The following is an 18,942-nucleotide window of genomic DNA, read 5'->3' as shown; positions in this document are numbered from 1 at the left end:
TCTCCACTTCACGTAAGTGGGAAAAACAGTTCCAGAGATCTTCTTCTTCATCCTACAAAAAGAAAAATACAGGAAACATCCTCCATCTCTTACTCTCTAAAAAATTCCCTTCCTTCACCAAAATCACCAGAGCATCACAAACTCCTGGATTCTATCTAGAGAATACCGAGATCATCTCGTGGTAGTGCCTATTTGGAGTTGTTCATGATTTTCATAGAGAAGTGGATTCGTGAAAATTTGGTTCTTCAGAGGTAAAAGGTTCTTAAAACCCTTTTATATTTCTGAAATTTTCATTAAAAGCATGTTGTATTATTTTTGGTTTGTTAAATGCATAATTTCTTATTTCTTTGTAAAATTATGGATTTACAAAACTGGGATTTGGGACGACCCTTTGCTTCCACTCAAGGACCCTTCATTGGGATTCTTCAGGTGGGCCAAACAATGAGTTGGTATATTATACCAACTCAACTCAACTCATGTTGGTGAACCAAACACCCCCTAAGAGTTCTGGAATTCATTGATTGTCCCGTCAAATTAAAGGATGATAAATTCAAAGGGTACGAAGCACTTGAAAGGTTTCCATTCATCGAGCTGTGAGGGTAAAAAATTGGAACTGGGAATACTCTGTCTGTTTTTAGAATTTTGTAAGGCATAGGGAAGTCAAGAAGGAAATGAAGACATGTTTCTACTATTAATTCGAAATAATGGCTCAAAATACCCATTTTAAAGGTCCAAAATGGCAAATGATCCCGTTTTTGAAAAAAATGTCAAATGTCCCTTTGTTGATGACATGACCACGTGAAGTTACATTATTGTCCTTCTTTTTTCTTTTTCCTCTTCTTCGATACGAGGAATCTTCCTCTGCATGTTGTCTTTTTCTTCTTCGGCCTCTTCTCCTCTGTAGTCTTCTTCTTCTTCTCCGACACGACGAGTCTATATAAGCAGCTCCGATGTGACTAACTCTGATGAGCAAAAGACAAGAGAGAGAAGTGATTTATTAAGTGATGAAACAAAGAGAGAGAGACAAGCTAGAGTGGGAGATAGTGATTTATGAGTGAAAAAAAGAAGAGAAAGCGAGACGAGCAAGAGCGAGACTACTTTTTCATGTGCACGTGAGTATATTTTAGTAATTTAACTCGAATTTGACGTCAGCAAAGGTCATTCGACATTTTTTTAAAAAACCGGGTCATTTCACATTTTTCGCTTAATTTTTGGGTCATCCATCCGACGGACCCTATTAATTCATCATATTTGAGATTCAAATAATAATAATAAAATAAATTTATACAAAACTCAAGTTTAAAATGTCAACGAAAATGTGATGTATCCAGTTGATTAAAGTTTTTTTTTAAAAGAAAACAATTACTTTAGAGTGCAACATTGGAAATATCAATATTCATGAAATATAGAGATCCTAGTTTTATAGAAATATTGATATCCATTGAAATTTTAAAGGTCATTTGATTTTCTACATGGAAATTGACACATACATCCAAATTTCATGTTTGTTGGACTGTTTTCAACATTTTATATAGGAATAAGCTAATCGGAATATAATTAATTAATTAATATCGATATGACAAAATTAATAGTAAATATTTATTCTAATAATCAATAGTAATCTATTAAAACATTTACTTAATTTATTTTTATAATAAAATTTTATTAGATCAATGCAATTATTTTTTTACATAAATTATTAATTAATTAGCTTAAAATATCTTAAATATATTTAATTAGTAACCTATGATTAATTAAATTTAGTTAGTATAAACTTCATTTTTCAATAATAATAATTGATTACTTTATTATTTTTTAATAATCAAACAATTATTTATTGAGATTAATTTCAATTTGATCTTTCATTATGAACATATAATCATTATTGATTATTCATAATCGATTGATTATTTATTATAATTAATTTATATTACTTCAATCATTATTAACATATAATATTTATAAAACTTTTTTTAGTATTCTTTATTAATATATCATAGTTTGATCTCATTTATCATTTTTTTTAGTACATTGTTTGTTAAAATATATTTTCTTCTATTATTTACTTAAATTCAAAATTACTAATGTTAAACTTAATTAATTATAACAATAATTATGTATTAGATTATAATTAATATGACAATTTCTTAAATATATTAATTAATTAATTTTTATAATAAATTACACGATTTTCAAATATTTATAATTAAAAATATTATTGATTCTTAATTAATTAATTTTTATCAATATATTAAATGATATTTATTATTTAATTAATTAATCTATTAAAATTATATAAGATTTTCATGCTTAATTTCGTAAATTAAATACAAACATAATTTTTGTTCATAACATTTCTCATGCACAATCAAACACAATTATCTTTGATTATCAGATATCCTATTCTCATGCCTACTTTATTCCCAGACATTTATAAAACCTTAAACCAAACAACCCTTTATTATGAAATATTGATATCCATAGAAATTTAGACTATAAATGACCATTTTTTAATCATCAATTCCATAAAGTAAGATAACATTTAGATGTATATTGTAAAATAAAAATATTGATACGAGAACAGGAATTTAAAAAATGAAAAAATAGTTACAAAATAATATATAATATTAGGAATTAATTACAAAATTAACGACATGAAAATATTTGCATATAAAATAATTGTAAATTGTTTACTATAAAATAAAATGGATACAATGAAAAATCATAGCATGAAACTAACATAACATAATAAGAATAGAAAAATGGTCACACATAACACAACAAAATGGAAAATAAAGAATAAAAAGAAAACTCTGCAACTAGATAGAACTTCATAGAAAATGAGAGAAATATTAGAGAACTCACATTAATTAAGTTTGAAGTGAAATGATGTGAAAATTTGATGGAAAATATTTGAATGAAAATATATTGTTTCTTGAAAATAAAGATTTTGTATGATAAAAGAGAAAAAATTTCCTTTGCAATTCTCTTGATATCAAATTTCCTTTGCAATTCCTTTGAACTAACATAGCTAATTACTAAAAAAATCTAGAAATTTTAAATTTCAATGAAAATTTCAAAATTTCGAGAAATTAAAGGAAAATCGAAATTCTCCCTAATAAAATTTTGAGTTTAAATTTCAAGATTTCAACTGAAATTTTAAACTATGGGCTCTATCAATTAAAACTCTAAAGCGTATCAGTTTACGCCTTCCTCCACATTTTGATCGATCATTATTTTGTGGAACTTATGATTTAACTCGATTAATCTCGATCAATTTAGATCATTCATTACAATTACTTTTGAGAATTATTCATGCATTAGTTTTCAAGTATATGTACACTTCTTCAAATGTTTGTTTAACAAATAATAATAATAATAAAAAACTAGTCCGTGGTATTGGCATGTATTCGTAGGTTCAATCATTGTACTCAAAAAAAAAAAAAAAAGTCAAAGAACATGGGTTTGATAAGCCGTTGAACTTTTTTTCAAATATCAATAAAATATTAATTTTATGATAGGGAAATTTTCACAGATAGAAAAAAATGTCAAACTATTTACATAAATAACAAAACAAAACATTAATAGACACTGATAGACTTCTATCGGCATTTATCACATAGTATCAATGATAGACTTCCTTATTTTTCTATTTTTGAATTCCCTTGTTGATATATATTTGTGTAATATTTATAAGAATAAATTTTTTTTTAAAAAAATATATTTAAATTAATAATTAAATATTATACGCTTTTTAAACAAGTTAAAATATTTCTTATTTGGAAAAAAAATATATCTCTTTGGTCCCTAGTTTTTAGATCTAGATTTATTTGGTCCATAAATTTCAAAATATTACCCTTTTAGTCCTTAATTTTTTAGTTTTGTTTTAATTTGATCTCTATATTTCAAGATTTACACTTTTAATCTTGATTTTTCATTAAATATTCACTTTCAATCTTCAACATTAATGTCTATTAATTAATTTGCAATAATTGTGAAGTGAAATTTCAAATTTTAATTTGAATAGTGATAAAAAAAAATAGTGAAACTTAATTAAATTTAATTATTTTTAATTAATTTATAAACTCAAATCTCAAAGGTAAAATTGTAATATTTTGAGATAAGACTAAATTAAAACCAAGCTGAAAACTACTTAAAATATAACATTTTGAAATCTAGAAACTAAATAAAATCTAGACAATAAACTTAGAGATCAAAAAGATTTTTTCTCTTTATTATTTATGTTATATACACATTAACGACATTTTACTGGTTTTCTTTTAATGTTTTATGGATTTTCTTATAATATAATGAAAATATCAATTCGCTCCTTATATTGATGTTAAAATGATGAAATTGTGGAAATATCGATCAAAATAGACATGTCGACATATATTTAGTACCACATACATTAAAACTATAGATAAAAGGCCATATAAGAGATAACTTTTTATCTAAAAACATATTTAATGAATTGAATTTAATTATTCTAGAGTATGAGAGGAATTTATTTTTTAAATTTTTGTAACTTAAGACTTTTTCATTAAAATTAAAATTATTCAATTTTCATAAGTGAAATACTAGTGTCAAATGAGACGTTGTTTATAATTATCTAAATGAAGATATAAAATAAATATATCGTAACGAAAATATTAAATTTCTATGAGTACTTCCGGAGTTTAATTTTCATGAAAAAGCATTCATCGTTCTCTTTTCCATAATTTAAATACAATTTTGTTCTCTTAAAAAAACAATTTTGTAAATTCAGAATTCAGTTCTATTTTTCTTTTTAATTTTTTAAATGTTGTAACTTAAACTTTCCCTAAAAGTTTTCATTTTTTAAAGTGAAGTATTGAACACAGTCAAACGAGACATTCTTTGTAAGTATCAAAATGTAGACTTAAAATACAAATATGAATTTCTAAAATTACTAACAAAATATAGTAATATAAAAATTACATAGTTTTATGAAATAAACTGATACCAAAATATATAAAGTCACCCTAAAATAAAATAATTTTAGATCTTATCATTGTTGGAGGAATCCATATTAGTCTACAAAAAATTTTAGGTAGCGTGGCTAGGTCATAGGGATGTAGAAAAATGTTGTGAATTGTGTGCTAAATCCAAAATTCAAATAAATCTCAAGTGTAGTTTATGTATTTTCAAAAAACTTTAATTTAAGTCATGTTTTATCGATCCGTAATAAAAATTGGTATAGTCGTAATAGAATATTTTTGATAGATCAATCGTAATAGGTCAAAATCACAAATGTAATTAGATTGCTTTTGATCACGTTTACTTGAAATTATGAACATGTCACATTTACTGTTATAGTTACCTAGGGGTGTACATAAAAACACCGAAAACCATTTCGACCGAGTGAATTAAGGTTAGTTAGTTGTCAGTTTTCCTATAAAAAAATTGAAAATTTATTGACAAACGTATATTAGGGTTTTTCTTAAAAAGAAAAAAAAAGAGTATAAAAGCAGCCTAAGTCTGCTGCCTTAGTGATTGATTGATTTATTTTTGGATTGACAAAAGAAATAATAATTTTTAAAATTTCATTTGAAAAAATGGCAAAAACGTTTCAAAATTATAAAAATAACAGAACAAATTTAAATAAAGAAAATACTAATTAGTAAATGACCAAACTATCTCAAAGACTAATAAATTGAGTACAAATTAAGGATGACAAAATTCCCCGTGAGGCGGGGAATCTCCGGTTTGATCGGGGACGGGGGTCAAATCGGGGATTTAAATCGGGTTCCCATTCGGGGACGGGGAGGGATCCTCGCCCTGTCCCCGACCCCGAATACCGATTTTTTAATTGTTAATAATAATAATATAATAATTAAAAAAATTATATATTACTGAAACATAGCTCTATTTCGGTTTTTTCAAAAGAAAAAATTAAAAATCTAATATAATAAATTTAACTTTATTAATTATAATAAAAAAAATATGTAAGGTTTAGTTTAAACAATTATATGTAACAACAATACTAATTTTCAATATAAAATTTACAATTTCAATATAAATATTAAATTTAGTAATTTTAAATAATAAAAATAATAAATAATAAAATAAAAAGCAGGGACCCGAATCTTCGAACCAGATTTCCCAACCCCGACTCCTCAAAATGGGGAATGGGCGGGACGAGGATCCCCACAAGGACGGGGATGGGGAGTGCATCATCACCTGACCCCATTGCTATCTTAGTACAAATAGACAATGATTCAAAAACAACTCAAAACCAGCAAATACACTATATCTAAACATTCTATAAGCAGAAAAAAAAAAAAAAAAAAATCTCAATCAAAAAACTAAAAAACAATAAACATGGTCAAAATCTTAGAAAGGGTTCCAAAATCCAAAAAACGGCGTCTCATCGACAATCAATTGGCGGCTACCTCTCGATGTACAACTGCCATGTAGCTATGTAGCATAGAGGGTGATGGTGAAAGAAGAAAGACTTAGATGTTCTAAGAAGGTGACCCAATATGTGACTGTGACGAAGAGGATTGCTAACATAGATATGTTATAGCTATATGCTTGCTACAGATGAGAAAATAGGAAAGAGAGAAGAAAAGGAAGGATGAGAGGGAGGTAAAGTAGAATTATGATTTTAAATATATAATATATATATATAATATATATAAATATTGTAGTGAGAAGAGTCGCTTGATTTTTTTTTTTTCACAAAAAGAATTATAAATATATTGGAACTTTGGAAATGATGGCTAGTTTTTTTTTTCCCTAATAAAACAATGTAAAACAAATATTATCAAAATAATAGATAAGGGTATAAAGATGTTTTACATACTAACGATATATTGTTATATCATTAGATTACATTTTAAAAAGTATAAACTATAAAAATAATAATATTATATAAAAAAATATGAATATGACAGCAAAATGTATAAACAAATAAAAAAAAGAATAAGATAAAACAAAATTTGATAACAAAAGATATATTCAAACAAATATTGTTGGAGAAAAATCAAGGAGAATCTCTAATTAAATCACCAAACACGAAAAACGAGGGTTAAAATTGAATAACTTCATATTACAATTACACCATATGTATAAATGTAGATAGTTAATCTCATAATTAAAATTACGATGTATGTGTAAATGCATATTAGTTAATTTCCATAGCACGTCGAGAGAAAATTGAAAATACATTTAACTTCATATTACATTTTGAATTTGATAACAATATGTTTAAACCAATGAAAAAAGATTTAGATAAAACTAAATCCAGTAACAAAAGATTAAACCAATTGAAAAAGAGTTAGATAAACCAAATTTAATAATAATGTGATAAGAATGTTGGAGAGAATGATATGTTTATACTGAATTAATATTCAAATATCCACAAACACATTAGATAGTAGTCAACTACCACACAAAAATCATAACTTTGACTCTCCGGCATGCACAAGATTTTATTGTTGTGTCTAACTCTTATTCTCCTGATGAACAAGATTTTATCTTCTTTTGCCGAAAAACGAACAAAGTTGATTATAATAATAAAGCAAAAGAGGATTGAATCGCCATACAAAAACATATGAGGGAAAAAGAGGAAAATCGATGGATAGAATCGTTTGGTAAAATCAAAAGATGAGAGTGAAAAAAATTGAAATAAGAAAAAAAAAATAAATGTGTAAATTCAATCTTACTTATGCGTCAATAACAAAAACATGATTTTCAAATAATGAAATGTAAAATAACAAAAAAATATATTTCAAAACGTTATTGTATAATAATATAATATGAGATAAAATGGGATAAAAATATATTCACCAATAAAAAAATGGAAAAATATAAGTGAATCTAATACCAATATGAATAAACAAATGAAAAAAAGAACAAAACATGATAGGAAGGTAAACAAATGAATAGAAAAACGATAAAAACAGATAAATATATGAACAAATAAAAAGAAATTTAGATATTTGGGAAGAAAAATCAAAAGAATAATTTGATTAAATGGAAATATGATAATTCACGGTTTTACAATCTAGGGTTTCATTTATTTTGTTTTTTTATTGAATCAGTGCATTTCAAATCAGATAATTCAACAACTACATTGTATCCATAACTACATCCTTACTTCAACTTCAACAATTACACTGTATTTATAAGAACACGAACTACAAAACCAATGACCCTATTAAAGATAAAACATTGAATTCAGAAAATATCCCACACGTGATCTATACGTGAAAAATCTTATTATTTTTCGGTTTTAACATTTTTCCCAATGAAACTTAAATCGTGCCTACATATTTCAATTCCTTTTAATTTTTTTTTTTATATAACCTATGTTCCAAGCCCACTAACATAATTAATTAAATTTTTTCATAAAATAAATGATTGATTTAACTGTTTTTTTTTAATTGCAAATTATATTAAGTTAACAACAACACTTCAAATCCATCCATCATTTTCATTCACCTTGTCTTAGATTTCAACATTAAATAAAAGTAATTTGATTTCAAGTTGGCCTATTAGCTCAGTTGGTTAGAGCGTCGTGCTAATAACGCGAAGGTCGCAGGTTCGAAACCTGCATGGGCCATTAAATTTTTTTTCCCTTCGATTTATTTACAATTGCTTGATTTCTATTCTCTATTCTCTAATTAATAAAACAAAAAAACAGAAACCTTCAATCGGCGGTCTTAACTTCAAGCCGCCCTTCACCACCGGCGGCATGTTCTTCTTCTTCCCAAATCGACATTTCAGGTTTGCTCCTGTTTTCCAGTTTTTCATCCATCGATTGCTTTGTGTGTTCCTTCTGCAATTATAAAATCAACTTAGTCGAATACAACAATGGCGATTCACGTTGTTCCCTTTAAGGGTTAGGGACCGACTATTGTCATTTATTAATAATCTTCCTAACCCGACTTCAATAATTCATTCAATCCATGCTTTGACTTCTTCTTGCTTCATACTGTTCATCTTTGTTCTTTTCCACTCTCGTGATTCATCTTGCATTTCATCCTATTTTTCACGTATTGTTGCCTCTACTCATCATTTTATCTGGGCAAATTAGGACTAGTTTCTAAACTTGTTTTTACTTGATTTTCAGTCTTAGAACGATTTTTGATGTTCTGAATTTGAGGACATAATTTGACTGACTTGATTACTTTTTTTTTTTTTTTTTTTTTTTCAATGGTTGCAATTATGGTTTTTTTTGGACAATAAATTATGGTTCGTATGTTTAAATTTTAAGAATTTTAGGAACCTCAATGGTTGCTCTTAAAGTTTATAGAGTATTGGAGTCTTAAGAGTGTACAATTATGATGTGTTTTCAACTTTGTGTAATTTGACTTATAAATTCCAATTTTGCAGTTCTTTCTAAAACCATGTTCAGCAGAAGGATGATCCCTCCCAACTCATTCATTTTGATGGTTTTTTATTTTGAACCTTGATGAAGTATATAAGAACCACAAAAATTTGTTAGTGCTGATGTAATAACGTAGTTTCAAGAGAGACTAATTATCCTTGAGAAGAAAAAGAAAAAGAAAAGACTAATTGTGATATGTTTTATTATGTCTTATTTAGACTAAGCTAAATAATTCAATGTTCATAAGTAGGAAAAATGCTCGACATCCCCTTCTTTTCTTTAATTTTGGACTTCCAGTCATATATGATATGCTTCTTAACTTTACTTGTATCCATAGTGTACATTTTTGTCAATTGGGCTATCTTTTTGTTCCCTTAAAAGAAGTTTTCTCGAGTTGAAAATTTTAGGCTTTGATTAATGATTTATCTCAGTTCCTAGTCAAATGCTGCTTAACAGATATTGTTTTTGGTTTCATACTTGCATAGTCACATTGACTTCTTTTAAAAGTAGAGCTAGTTTTTTTTAATCTTGTCAAAGTATATTCCATTGATTACATGTTTAGTTTATCCTTGAAGTTGGACAATATAATATTTAAGATATAAATGAAAAAATTGGACTTTGTCCACTTTTTGCTGCAATTGAGATTTGACATGGGTAGAGTAAAAATTGTTCTTTCTTCTCATGATGGCTTTCTCCTGTGTTATTTGCTTCCATATTTTGTTCTCTTGTCACCGATTTCTAATTTATGTTAAGAGGTTGATCAAGGAGTATAGATGGGAGAGGAGAAGGAGAAGAACAAGGATACAATCCCATCATTGATAAAGAACAAGGAAAAGAGAGCAGAAGTGCACTCCCAACCTCAAAAATGAAAAGATGCTTGAGAAATGCAAAAGGGCTGAGGCTCGTGATGCTGCCGAGAAGCAAGTTTATGAACATGGAGAAAAAGGAATAGAGAGTAGAAGTGCACACTGAACTTCAAAAACGAAAAGAAGCGTGAGAAATGCAAAGGGGCCGAGGCTCGTGATGCAGCTGAGAAGCAAGCTCTTGAATATGGAGAAAAAGTATCTTTAACATCTACTCATCTACTATGTTTATCTTCTATCTAAGAGATTCTGACTTTCTCTTTTATTTTTATTCCTTCTGTAGCCTCCTTCTAGGAAGGAGGACCATTGAGAACACCAGTAAGGTTGATGAGACTGTTTTCAAACCTGATGATGAAGAGGTTTTTCTTCCTCTTCTTCTTAATTCTGTTAGTATATGGCATTTTTGTAGCTTTTGTTTAAGTATTGGTGTTTTTTCCTTGTAACTATTTTCATTTAGTGTACACACTTGTAATATATCCAGTTTCGATTCTCTGCAGCTATTTGCTGGAATTATGCCGATGAATTTAGTTCCATCATAAAGCGTGACATTTCACACTACTTTTCGTTTTGATTCTACTGTAGATTCTCCATTATTACTAGTTATACTGTAAATTTGTTTCTAGTTTTATGCACTTAATGAAAATCAAAGTATTCATATTTGACAAGACTTTGTACCTCATATTTAGATCTTCTGCTTGTATATGACTTCATATTTGCAGATTGGACCTGCTTCTATATCAGAGTTGCTTTTAGTGATACCAAAAGCACATTACAACAAGAGAGGAACTATTGATTCGAAGAAGGTTATACTCATGTTTCTGTTTTCCAATGAACTCACTGAACAGAAGGAAAAGAAAAATCAGAAAATTATGAAAGCACAAGAATAGTATAAAAGAAAGACTTGTACTCAAAAAACCAAAAAAGAAAGACTTGAGTGAGAACGTTTTCTTGTTTGTGTGCATCTGTGCATGTTTCTTCTCTTGCTTGTAGATTATAGAATATGTAGGGAATTGGGTAACTTGATCTACCACTGCTGCGGCTTCCTCGACTTTGCAAGGATCTTCGGTTATTCCCATCTTTAAGCTCTCACTTTGGGATGATAATCAATCATCTATTCAACTAGCTTTCAATCTGTGTTTCTCGTGTTCGGACCAGGCATGTAGAAATTAATTCACTTCCCGAGTTGTTCATTTACCAAGTATCAGTCTATTGAATGCTTTGAACTCTTGCCTTCCAAACTTTTGTCCCCTACCAACGTATCATAAGTTCGCGGGCACACGTTAGGTGTATCCATCCATCCATTATTGTATTTTAAGTCTCCTGTAAATCTGGTATGTTACTAATCTTTTATCATTTTATTTTATATTTATTCTCTCAAGCCTGAGACTAATTTTGATTATAATTAGCATTTTAGTCATTATTGCTTGTGCTAGTTTGCTCTATCAACAACACCTATGCTTTAGTGGAAAGCTCTCAGATTAGGTTCTCTCAACACATCATTCAATCTCTACCAAGGTTTAAAAGAAAACTCAACATGATGAAATATGGGCGTCAAACTAACAAAACCTAATAAAAGCTTCCAACTAAATTCAACTCTAGATTTAAAATGAATTTATTCAATGTAGTAAGTAAAATAATCGAATGATAGAAGGGGGGAAAAAACAGGAGAACGTGTAAAAAAAATTGAAAAGTACATCAAACTATGGTTGGCACAATTATTGAAGAGGCACAGCACTATAATGAAGAGGGGGAAAAATGAAAAGAAAAGAAAAAGAATTGAAGAGACAAGATAAGAAAATCAAGAAATGGTGTGTTGGGAGAGAGGGTTTGGTGGAGAAAAATCATGTATCATCCTCCATCACACTCACAAGAGAAAAGAGTGCTCCCATATCAGGCAGCAAAAGTAAGAGAGAGGTGAGCTGAATTAGACCTTGCTAGTGGTGGCTTCTTTCCCAATGGTGGCCTACTACTCACATGCTTCGTCACCGGCTGTGGGCCGACACTCACCGCCTTCTCCGACCGACAACTCAACAACCCATTTCCCGATGACGATCTTCTTCTGTTATTATTATTGTTGATGTTGTTGTTTTTCTCAGTCCAGGGCTCCTCAGCCTCTGACATGTTGGCGATGCTCGCTCGATCGAAGCCCTCGGCTGTGGTGACGCTCCAGTCAATGCTCGCCTCGCTTGGCTCATACCAATCAGTTGACGGTGTCATCGGCTCGTCGAGGCTGCGACGTGTGGATGCAGGGGCCAACCCTAGTCTTCTTGCTTCTAGTTCCATCGAGTCTCGTCGGTGGAACATGGCAGGGTATGAGACAGTGGTAGTGCTAGCAGTTTGAGTGGAGAAACTTTCAATTTCAAATAAGTCGGAGCTAGCATCACTTGCCACATCATCGATGTCGTTCACAATGGTGGCGTTGCCGCCCGATGCTGCTACACTAGCTAGAATTCGTGACTTTAAACTGCTGCAACCACTATTGCCATTGTCTCTAGCAGTGCTTGGTTTGAAAACTTCTAGAGAATCTCGAGGTGGTTCTTCGATCAAAACATGGCTTATAGGTCTCGTTGCAATATCTCCATTGTTGTTAGTGTTGTTTTTCAAGATGGGAAAAGTGAAGCCCGTGGAGGCTATTACACGTTGTGTTGTGTGTCCTTGAAGAAGCAAATTTGGAGGAAAACGTCTTTGACTACTCCAAACGACGTCGTTATCTGGATGCTGCAAAAGCATTGTGTTTTCTCTGGAGGTTTTCTCAGATGGCGGCGACTCTGATTGAGATTGAGAATGGCCACTGACGGTGGTAGTGTTGTTGTTGATATAAGGAGGACTTGTTTTTGGGTCTAGTACGACTTTAGATTCCTCAACTTGAACCGACTTCTTCCCAGTACAAGGGCATTTAGAGCTTCTAAATATCCATCTCGATGCTACCGATGATGACGAGGGCGGCTTTCGAGTTTTCCTCCCAGAATGATGATCAGAATCCCCACGTAAAACCGACACCGAGATTGCTCCAGGAGGGTTTGAGAGCAATCCCGTCTGGCTGTTCCAACTAGCCTCCGACGAAGCAGTCGGCGTTGCAGAATGGAAAGATCGAGCTCGGTAGCTTCGACGATGATACCCATCAATGGAGCTAGAAGTGGGTGAAAATTTAGAAACCAGCGCAGGCGACGGGTGGGCAACACCACAAGTCCAGGGTTTAGATTTAGATAATTCATAATCCTTATCTGAATCATGGTCCAGAGACGACGCTACTGAATGATCAACACACTGCTTCGACATCGACATTGACATCGACTCGATGTGCGTTATGGGAGAAACCTTGTTGATATTGTTGGCTGAAACTTCATTGAAATACTTCTTGGCATCAAAAATACTAAGCTCAGAAGAATCATCAACAATGGTGCAACGAGCAAGAAAATGGTGAGGTTGATGATCAGAATGAGTGAGATAAGATGGAATGGAATTAGAAGGCTCTCTTTTCTCTCTCATATCATTATTATTGTTGTAGCCAAAGACTGTTTTCTCAGATAAGCCTCCATTAATGAGGCTCATCTTAGAAGTTGCTCTTCTTTCCATCAAAAAACCCCCTTAGAAAGCAACTTCACCCTCATATGAAATATATATAAATACATGTATGGTATGAAGCAATCATATAAGAGAGAGAAGAATTATAATCTTTGTAGAAGAAAAGATAATGATGATGCAATGGGAGGGGGTTAAAAGCTAGGGTTCTTTTTCATATCTAATAATTTTTTGCTACTTGAAGGCTTTATTAATGGCAGAAAAGGACTGTTGGGTGAGATGAGTGTCCAAATTAGCTATCAACTTATGAAGAAGGATGTGGGACATTTTGCAAGATTCCATTCACTTTAACATTCACAAATTCCAAATCTTTGAATAATAGTAATAATTATATATATATATTAAAAGAGACCATCAATTATCTGGATTCTTCCTTTGAATGGAAATCTTTTCTTTCATTCTTATACATGAAGAATCCTCCTCATAGACCCCTCCATGGTTATTGTAAATCTTTTATCTTTGCAATTTGGGTCACCAAATTTGAGACAATGAGCTTGTTGGGAATGGATTTTTAAATACCTGATAAATATTTTATGATAGAAAAAAAATATTTTTATGCATTTAAAAATTCATTTCAAACAAGTAGTAATTTTCTTACAAAATTTGTTGAGAGGAATACATGTTAGATCCTAAAATCTTTATTTTATCGAGTCCGTATGATATATGTCAAGTTTAAAATTAGACAAATTTACATAACATATATTGTATGTGATTTTCCTATCCAAAATTTGACATCCATCGCGATAGAGAAAGGGAATAGGTTGTGTTGTAATTTAAGCAAAGTGTCCAATAATGAAAATTCTATTAAATTTGAATTAGAAATAGAAGATAACTAAGCAATAAAGTAGAATTTTTTCTTCCTTTGAATTTGAAGATCCTTTTATCACTTTATTATTTCTTCTTACATAAACCATTTTTCCCTTGCCAATAATTGATCAAACATTCTAGATCATTTAGGTATGGATGGAAGAAGGAATTTAAAAGGGTGTAAACCAATAGTACTCAAGGGTAACATTGATAAGAATCCAAAAACATAAATAATCAACAAAAATATACATTAAATAAAATAATAATCTAATTCAATTGGCCTTGTTTTATTGATGCTCCCTCTCAACAACATCTTTTAGGCAAATGTCATATAGTGGAAAATTAGGGGAAGATTCAAGTATATCCAGCTGTTAGATGATGATTATGGGAGATTGGACATGATTTCATTCGAGTTTTTAGTTCAAGTTATGAAACTAACATTCTTAAAATTACTCTTTTTCAACTATTTCGATTTTGAAAACACTGTTAGAAAGTAGATAACAAAATAACGAAATTCATGATAAATAGTATGTATAACAATGTAACTTATTTTTTAAAAGCCAAAAATTAAAAATCTAGACACTGTTTGGTAATCATTTTGTTTTTGAAAATTAAATCTATAGACACTACTTCTATCTCCAAATTTATTTCTTTGTTATCTACTTTTCACCAATTGTTTAAAAAATTAAGCCGAGAACTAAAAAATATTTTTATTTTTGAAATTTAGCTAAGAATTCAATCATTGTACTTAACCAACATGCAAATTATGGTAAGAAATGTGAATGATATAGATTTAATTTTTAAAAACAAAAACAAAAAATTAAATGGTTACCAAATGGAATCTTAGTTTTTGGTTTTTTGTTTTTTCAAAATTAAGCTTATAAGCACCACTTTCTTGTTGATTTTTTTTTTTTAATTTTATGTTTTAAAATACCTTTTACACATGTTTTTAAAATTTAAATAAAGTTCTGAAAATTAAAAACTAGCGTTTCAAAATTTGTTTTTTTTTTTCTGAAACTTGATTGTAAATTCCATCTTAGAAAATATGGTAACCACTATTAATAAATTGTAAGAAGATAACAAACACAATTTCTAATAATAATAATAATAATAATAATAATAGGTTTTAGATATTTGGCTTAAAAACACTACTTCGATTTATGATTTTTTTTTTTGTTTTTGTTATTTACTCTTTTTGACGATATTTTAAAAATTCAAATAAAGTTTAGAAAAATCTATATATGTGTATACAAATTGGGTTTGAACTCAAATATTTTGTTGAAAAAGAAAAAAATTGATTGTACATAAATTGTGAAAAACAAGCCAAACTAAATTATTATTAAAGAAATTCAAATAATTATGAAAGAGAATCTAAAATTTTAAAAGAAATAAAAAACAAAACATATATGTTATTAAATGTGATAACTCACAAACTAAGTACATAAAGTGTATTTTCAAAAAAGGAAAAAAAAATTGTCCAATGAAAGTATTTAAATATTTTATGAAATAAGTCAAATTCTAAAAAAAAAAGGAAGAAGAAAAGGTATCAATGGTTGATGATTTTTGTCAAATCAGATAGTATAATTGAAAATTTTTGAGTCGATCATTTCATATTAGGTATAGAGTTGCAATCACACTGAAATGTATGGGGAAAAAAATCTATTGTGGTCTTTCTTTTGAGACCAAAGTGAAAAAGTGGGAAAAATATATAATTTTCAAATTGAAAATATTTTTAATTTCAACTTTCAAATATCAGAGTTGGATGATGTGACCTAATGCACTCATGCCATTGACAGCTTAGCCATCAATTTTTTAAGTAAACAAACCATCACATCAAAATATGTTATAAATAAAATAATTATACACACAAACATTTTTTACAATATGAATATCTACACACAAACATTATCTAGTGGAAAAAGGTATAAAAGATAAATCTAAGAAATGGAAGGCTTGATTCAAGGACTATTATTTTGAAACTATTTCCAAAGGTATTTTTTAAATTATAATGCCATGAACATATAGTAAAAGTTAAAACTATAAGGTTTTGGGTTGGAATTAGATGTGTATTACTATATATTTATTTTATTTAGAATATTAAAAATATCAAGTCATAGTTTACGTTCCATTGAGATATATAAAGGTTATGTTTGGTTTACAATCCAGATCATATTTTATGTTTTTAAATTTATCGAATTCAACGAATATATCTTTGACAGACATCCCAAATTCTATTTCTGAAAATTATTTTTGAATTCTGTGATCTAAACAATGCAAAATATGAAAATAACATTTTTTTGTTTTCTTTGTATTCAGAATTTGAATTTTAAATTTTTTTGGAATTATATTAAATAAAGATAAAAGCATTTGGAAATATAGTATGTCATGCTATAAATCCAATTTATTTATTTTTTTAAATTAAAAGATGTATTATGTAATGTATTATAAATTAAAGTAGGTTAAATTCCAAGTTTGGTCCCTATAGTTTGAATAAAGTTAGCCATTTTAAAATTAGAACTTAGTTTCTATTGTTTGATATAACTTCATATATAGCTCTATGGTTCGTTAAATTCTCTTAAATAGTCTCTACCATAGGTACCAATTATTATGAAACTTTTAGACCCCATTTGGTAATCATTTTGTTTTTGAAAATTAAGCTCATGGACACTACTTACACCTCCAAATTTCTTCCTTTGTCATATACTTTTCACCAATGGTTTAAAAAATCAAGTCAAATTTTGAGAACTAAAAAAAACATCTTTTAAGAAGTTGAATTTGTTTTAGGAATTTGGCTAAAAATTCAACCATTGTACTTAAGAAATATGTAAATCATGATAAAAAATGTGGATGAAATAAGCTTAATTTTAAAAAACAAAAACAAAAAATCAAATGGTTATCAAATGTGACCTTATCAATCCATGAGTGGTAAATTCCAATTATAAATCATAAAACCTAAACTTTAACTTACTCCAAAACTATTGGGACTAAAATTTCAATTTTTTCTATAAATTATATAATATAACAAAACAATAATTATACAATTTTTCAAACATAAAATATGTTCATAAATAAATTGATAATAATTTATTGTTAGCTAATATTTAGTGGGTAACTACAACTAATTTACAATTGTTCAAATTAGAATCCAATTTATGAATTCTATTATTAAACACATATCTGAAAACATGAAATATAACTCGGTTTTCATTTAATCCATTGTTTTTAGATTCTCTACCAAACAATCTAAATATGATGAGTCATATTTTAAGGTATAATTAGGTTAATATTGAAAACTCATGACGTACACAATACACATCTCAACTAGCATATGTTGAATTCATTAAGTTTTTATATCAACATCTAAATACATACAAACTATTTGAAAGCCCAACATGAGATAGTATATCATGGGTTGGTATATCATTTTAGTGTTTGGAGACCCATTATCCCATCTCACCAATTTTAATTATTTGTGAGCCTATTTTTGAAACGTGTTTCGTATCTCATCGTCATGTTCCTTCCGTGTATCGTATATCCCCGTTTCTTTCAATCATACTTAATCATATTCGATCGTTCATACTCGATCATGCTTGAACATACTCGATCATACTTGATCATACTCGATCGTTCATACTCGATCATGTTCGATCATACTCGATCGTTCATACTCGATCATGCTTGAACATACTCATCCTACTAATTCATTAATGACTCAACCAATTTATTAATTGGATTTGAGTTCAATCATGGTGTAAACTTAATATTTTGAGGCTGGTCACACTTTTTTTTTTTTTTTTTTAGTATTTGTTGGGGTTGTTATTAATGTTCAACAACCATCCCTCTCCTTCCACTTTTCCTATATAACAACATTGGCCCTTCTTTATTTGCTGAAAGCCTCCATTGTCTAAGATTTATTTTGTCAATGTTTGGTTATGTTATTTTCATATTATTAAGTTTTTAATTTTTGGTTGTTTGGTGGGTGGTAGGGTGCCTCATTGTGTTCTGATCCAGCAACCCATGGACTCCATCCATATCGTAGTTCATAGAAGTAGCATAGATACTTCTCTATTCGAATTAGTTCTCTTCCTATATTATAAATATTTTTATATTTTTTCTAACTTCTTTTTATTGTTTTGTTATGCAGTCCAAACTAATATGGAATATTCAATTTGTTTGATATTGGTGTGTTACTTTTTTTTTATTCCCCTATATTCCATTTCAGTTATATTTTTGGTTGTTTTATTTTTGGAAGATTGAACAATAAAAATATAGCTTAATTAATTAATAAATAAAAATATATTACTTAGATTTAATAAATTTCAGTAATTAATGTAA

The 18,942-nt window shown here is 28.9% G+C and overlaps 1 protein-coding gene and 1 non-coding gene across 2 annotated transcripts; one reads left to right on the top strand and one right to left on the bottom strand.

Annotated features, from left to right (window-relative positions):
- The first annotated feature begins 8,513 nt into the window (after positions 1–8,513).
- Positions 8,514–8,587, top strand: TRNAI-AAU. Its single transcript has one exon. It is a non-coding gene; the product is annotated as a tRNA-Ile (tRNA).
- Positions 8,588–11,816: 3,229 nt separating this feature from the next.
- LOC120091011 (protein PHYTOCHROME KINASE SUBSTRATE 4) lies at positions 11,817–13,986 on the bottom strand. The gene has a single exon (XM_039048792.1). The coding sequence runs from the start codon at positions 13,792–13,794 to the stop codon at positions 12,109–12,111; it is 1,686 nt and encodes a 561-aa protein (XP_038904720.1). The 5' UTR covers positions 13,795–13,986; the 3' UTR covers positions 11,817–12,108.
- Between the last annotated feature and the right edge of the window lie 4,956 nt (positions 13,987–18,942).

This window comes from Benincasa hispida, chromosome 11 (assembly GCF_009727055.1).
Source record: "Benincasa hispida cultivar B227 chromosome 11, ASM972705v1, whole genome shotgun sequence".
NCBI classification, from domain to species: Eukaryota; Viridiplantae; Streptophyta; class Magnoliopsida; order Cucurbitales; family Cucurbitaceae; genus Benincasa; species Benincasa hispida.
The sequence above is the reverse complement of the archived record's forward strand: the minus strand, read 5'-3'. Positions and strand labels throughout refer to the sequence as shown.

Excerpts from the sequence above, each read along its gene's own strand:
- LOC120091011 (XM_039048792.1), bottom strand. The coding sequence starts at position 13,794 with ATGGAAAGAAGAGCAACTTCTAAGATGAGCCTCATTAATGGAGGCTTA.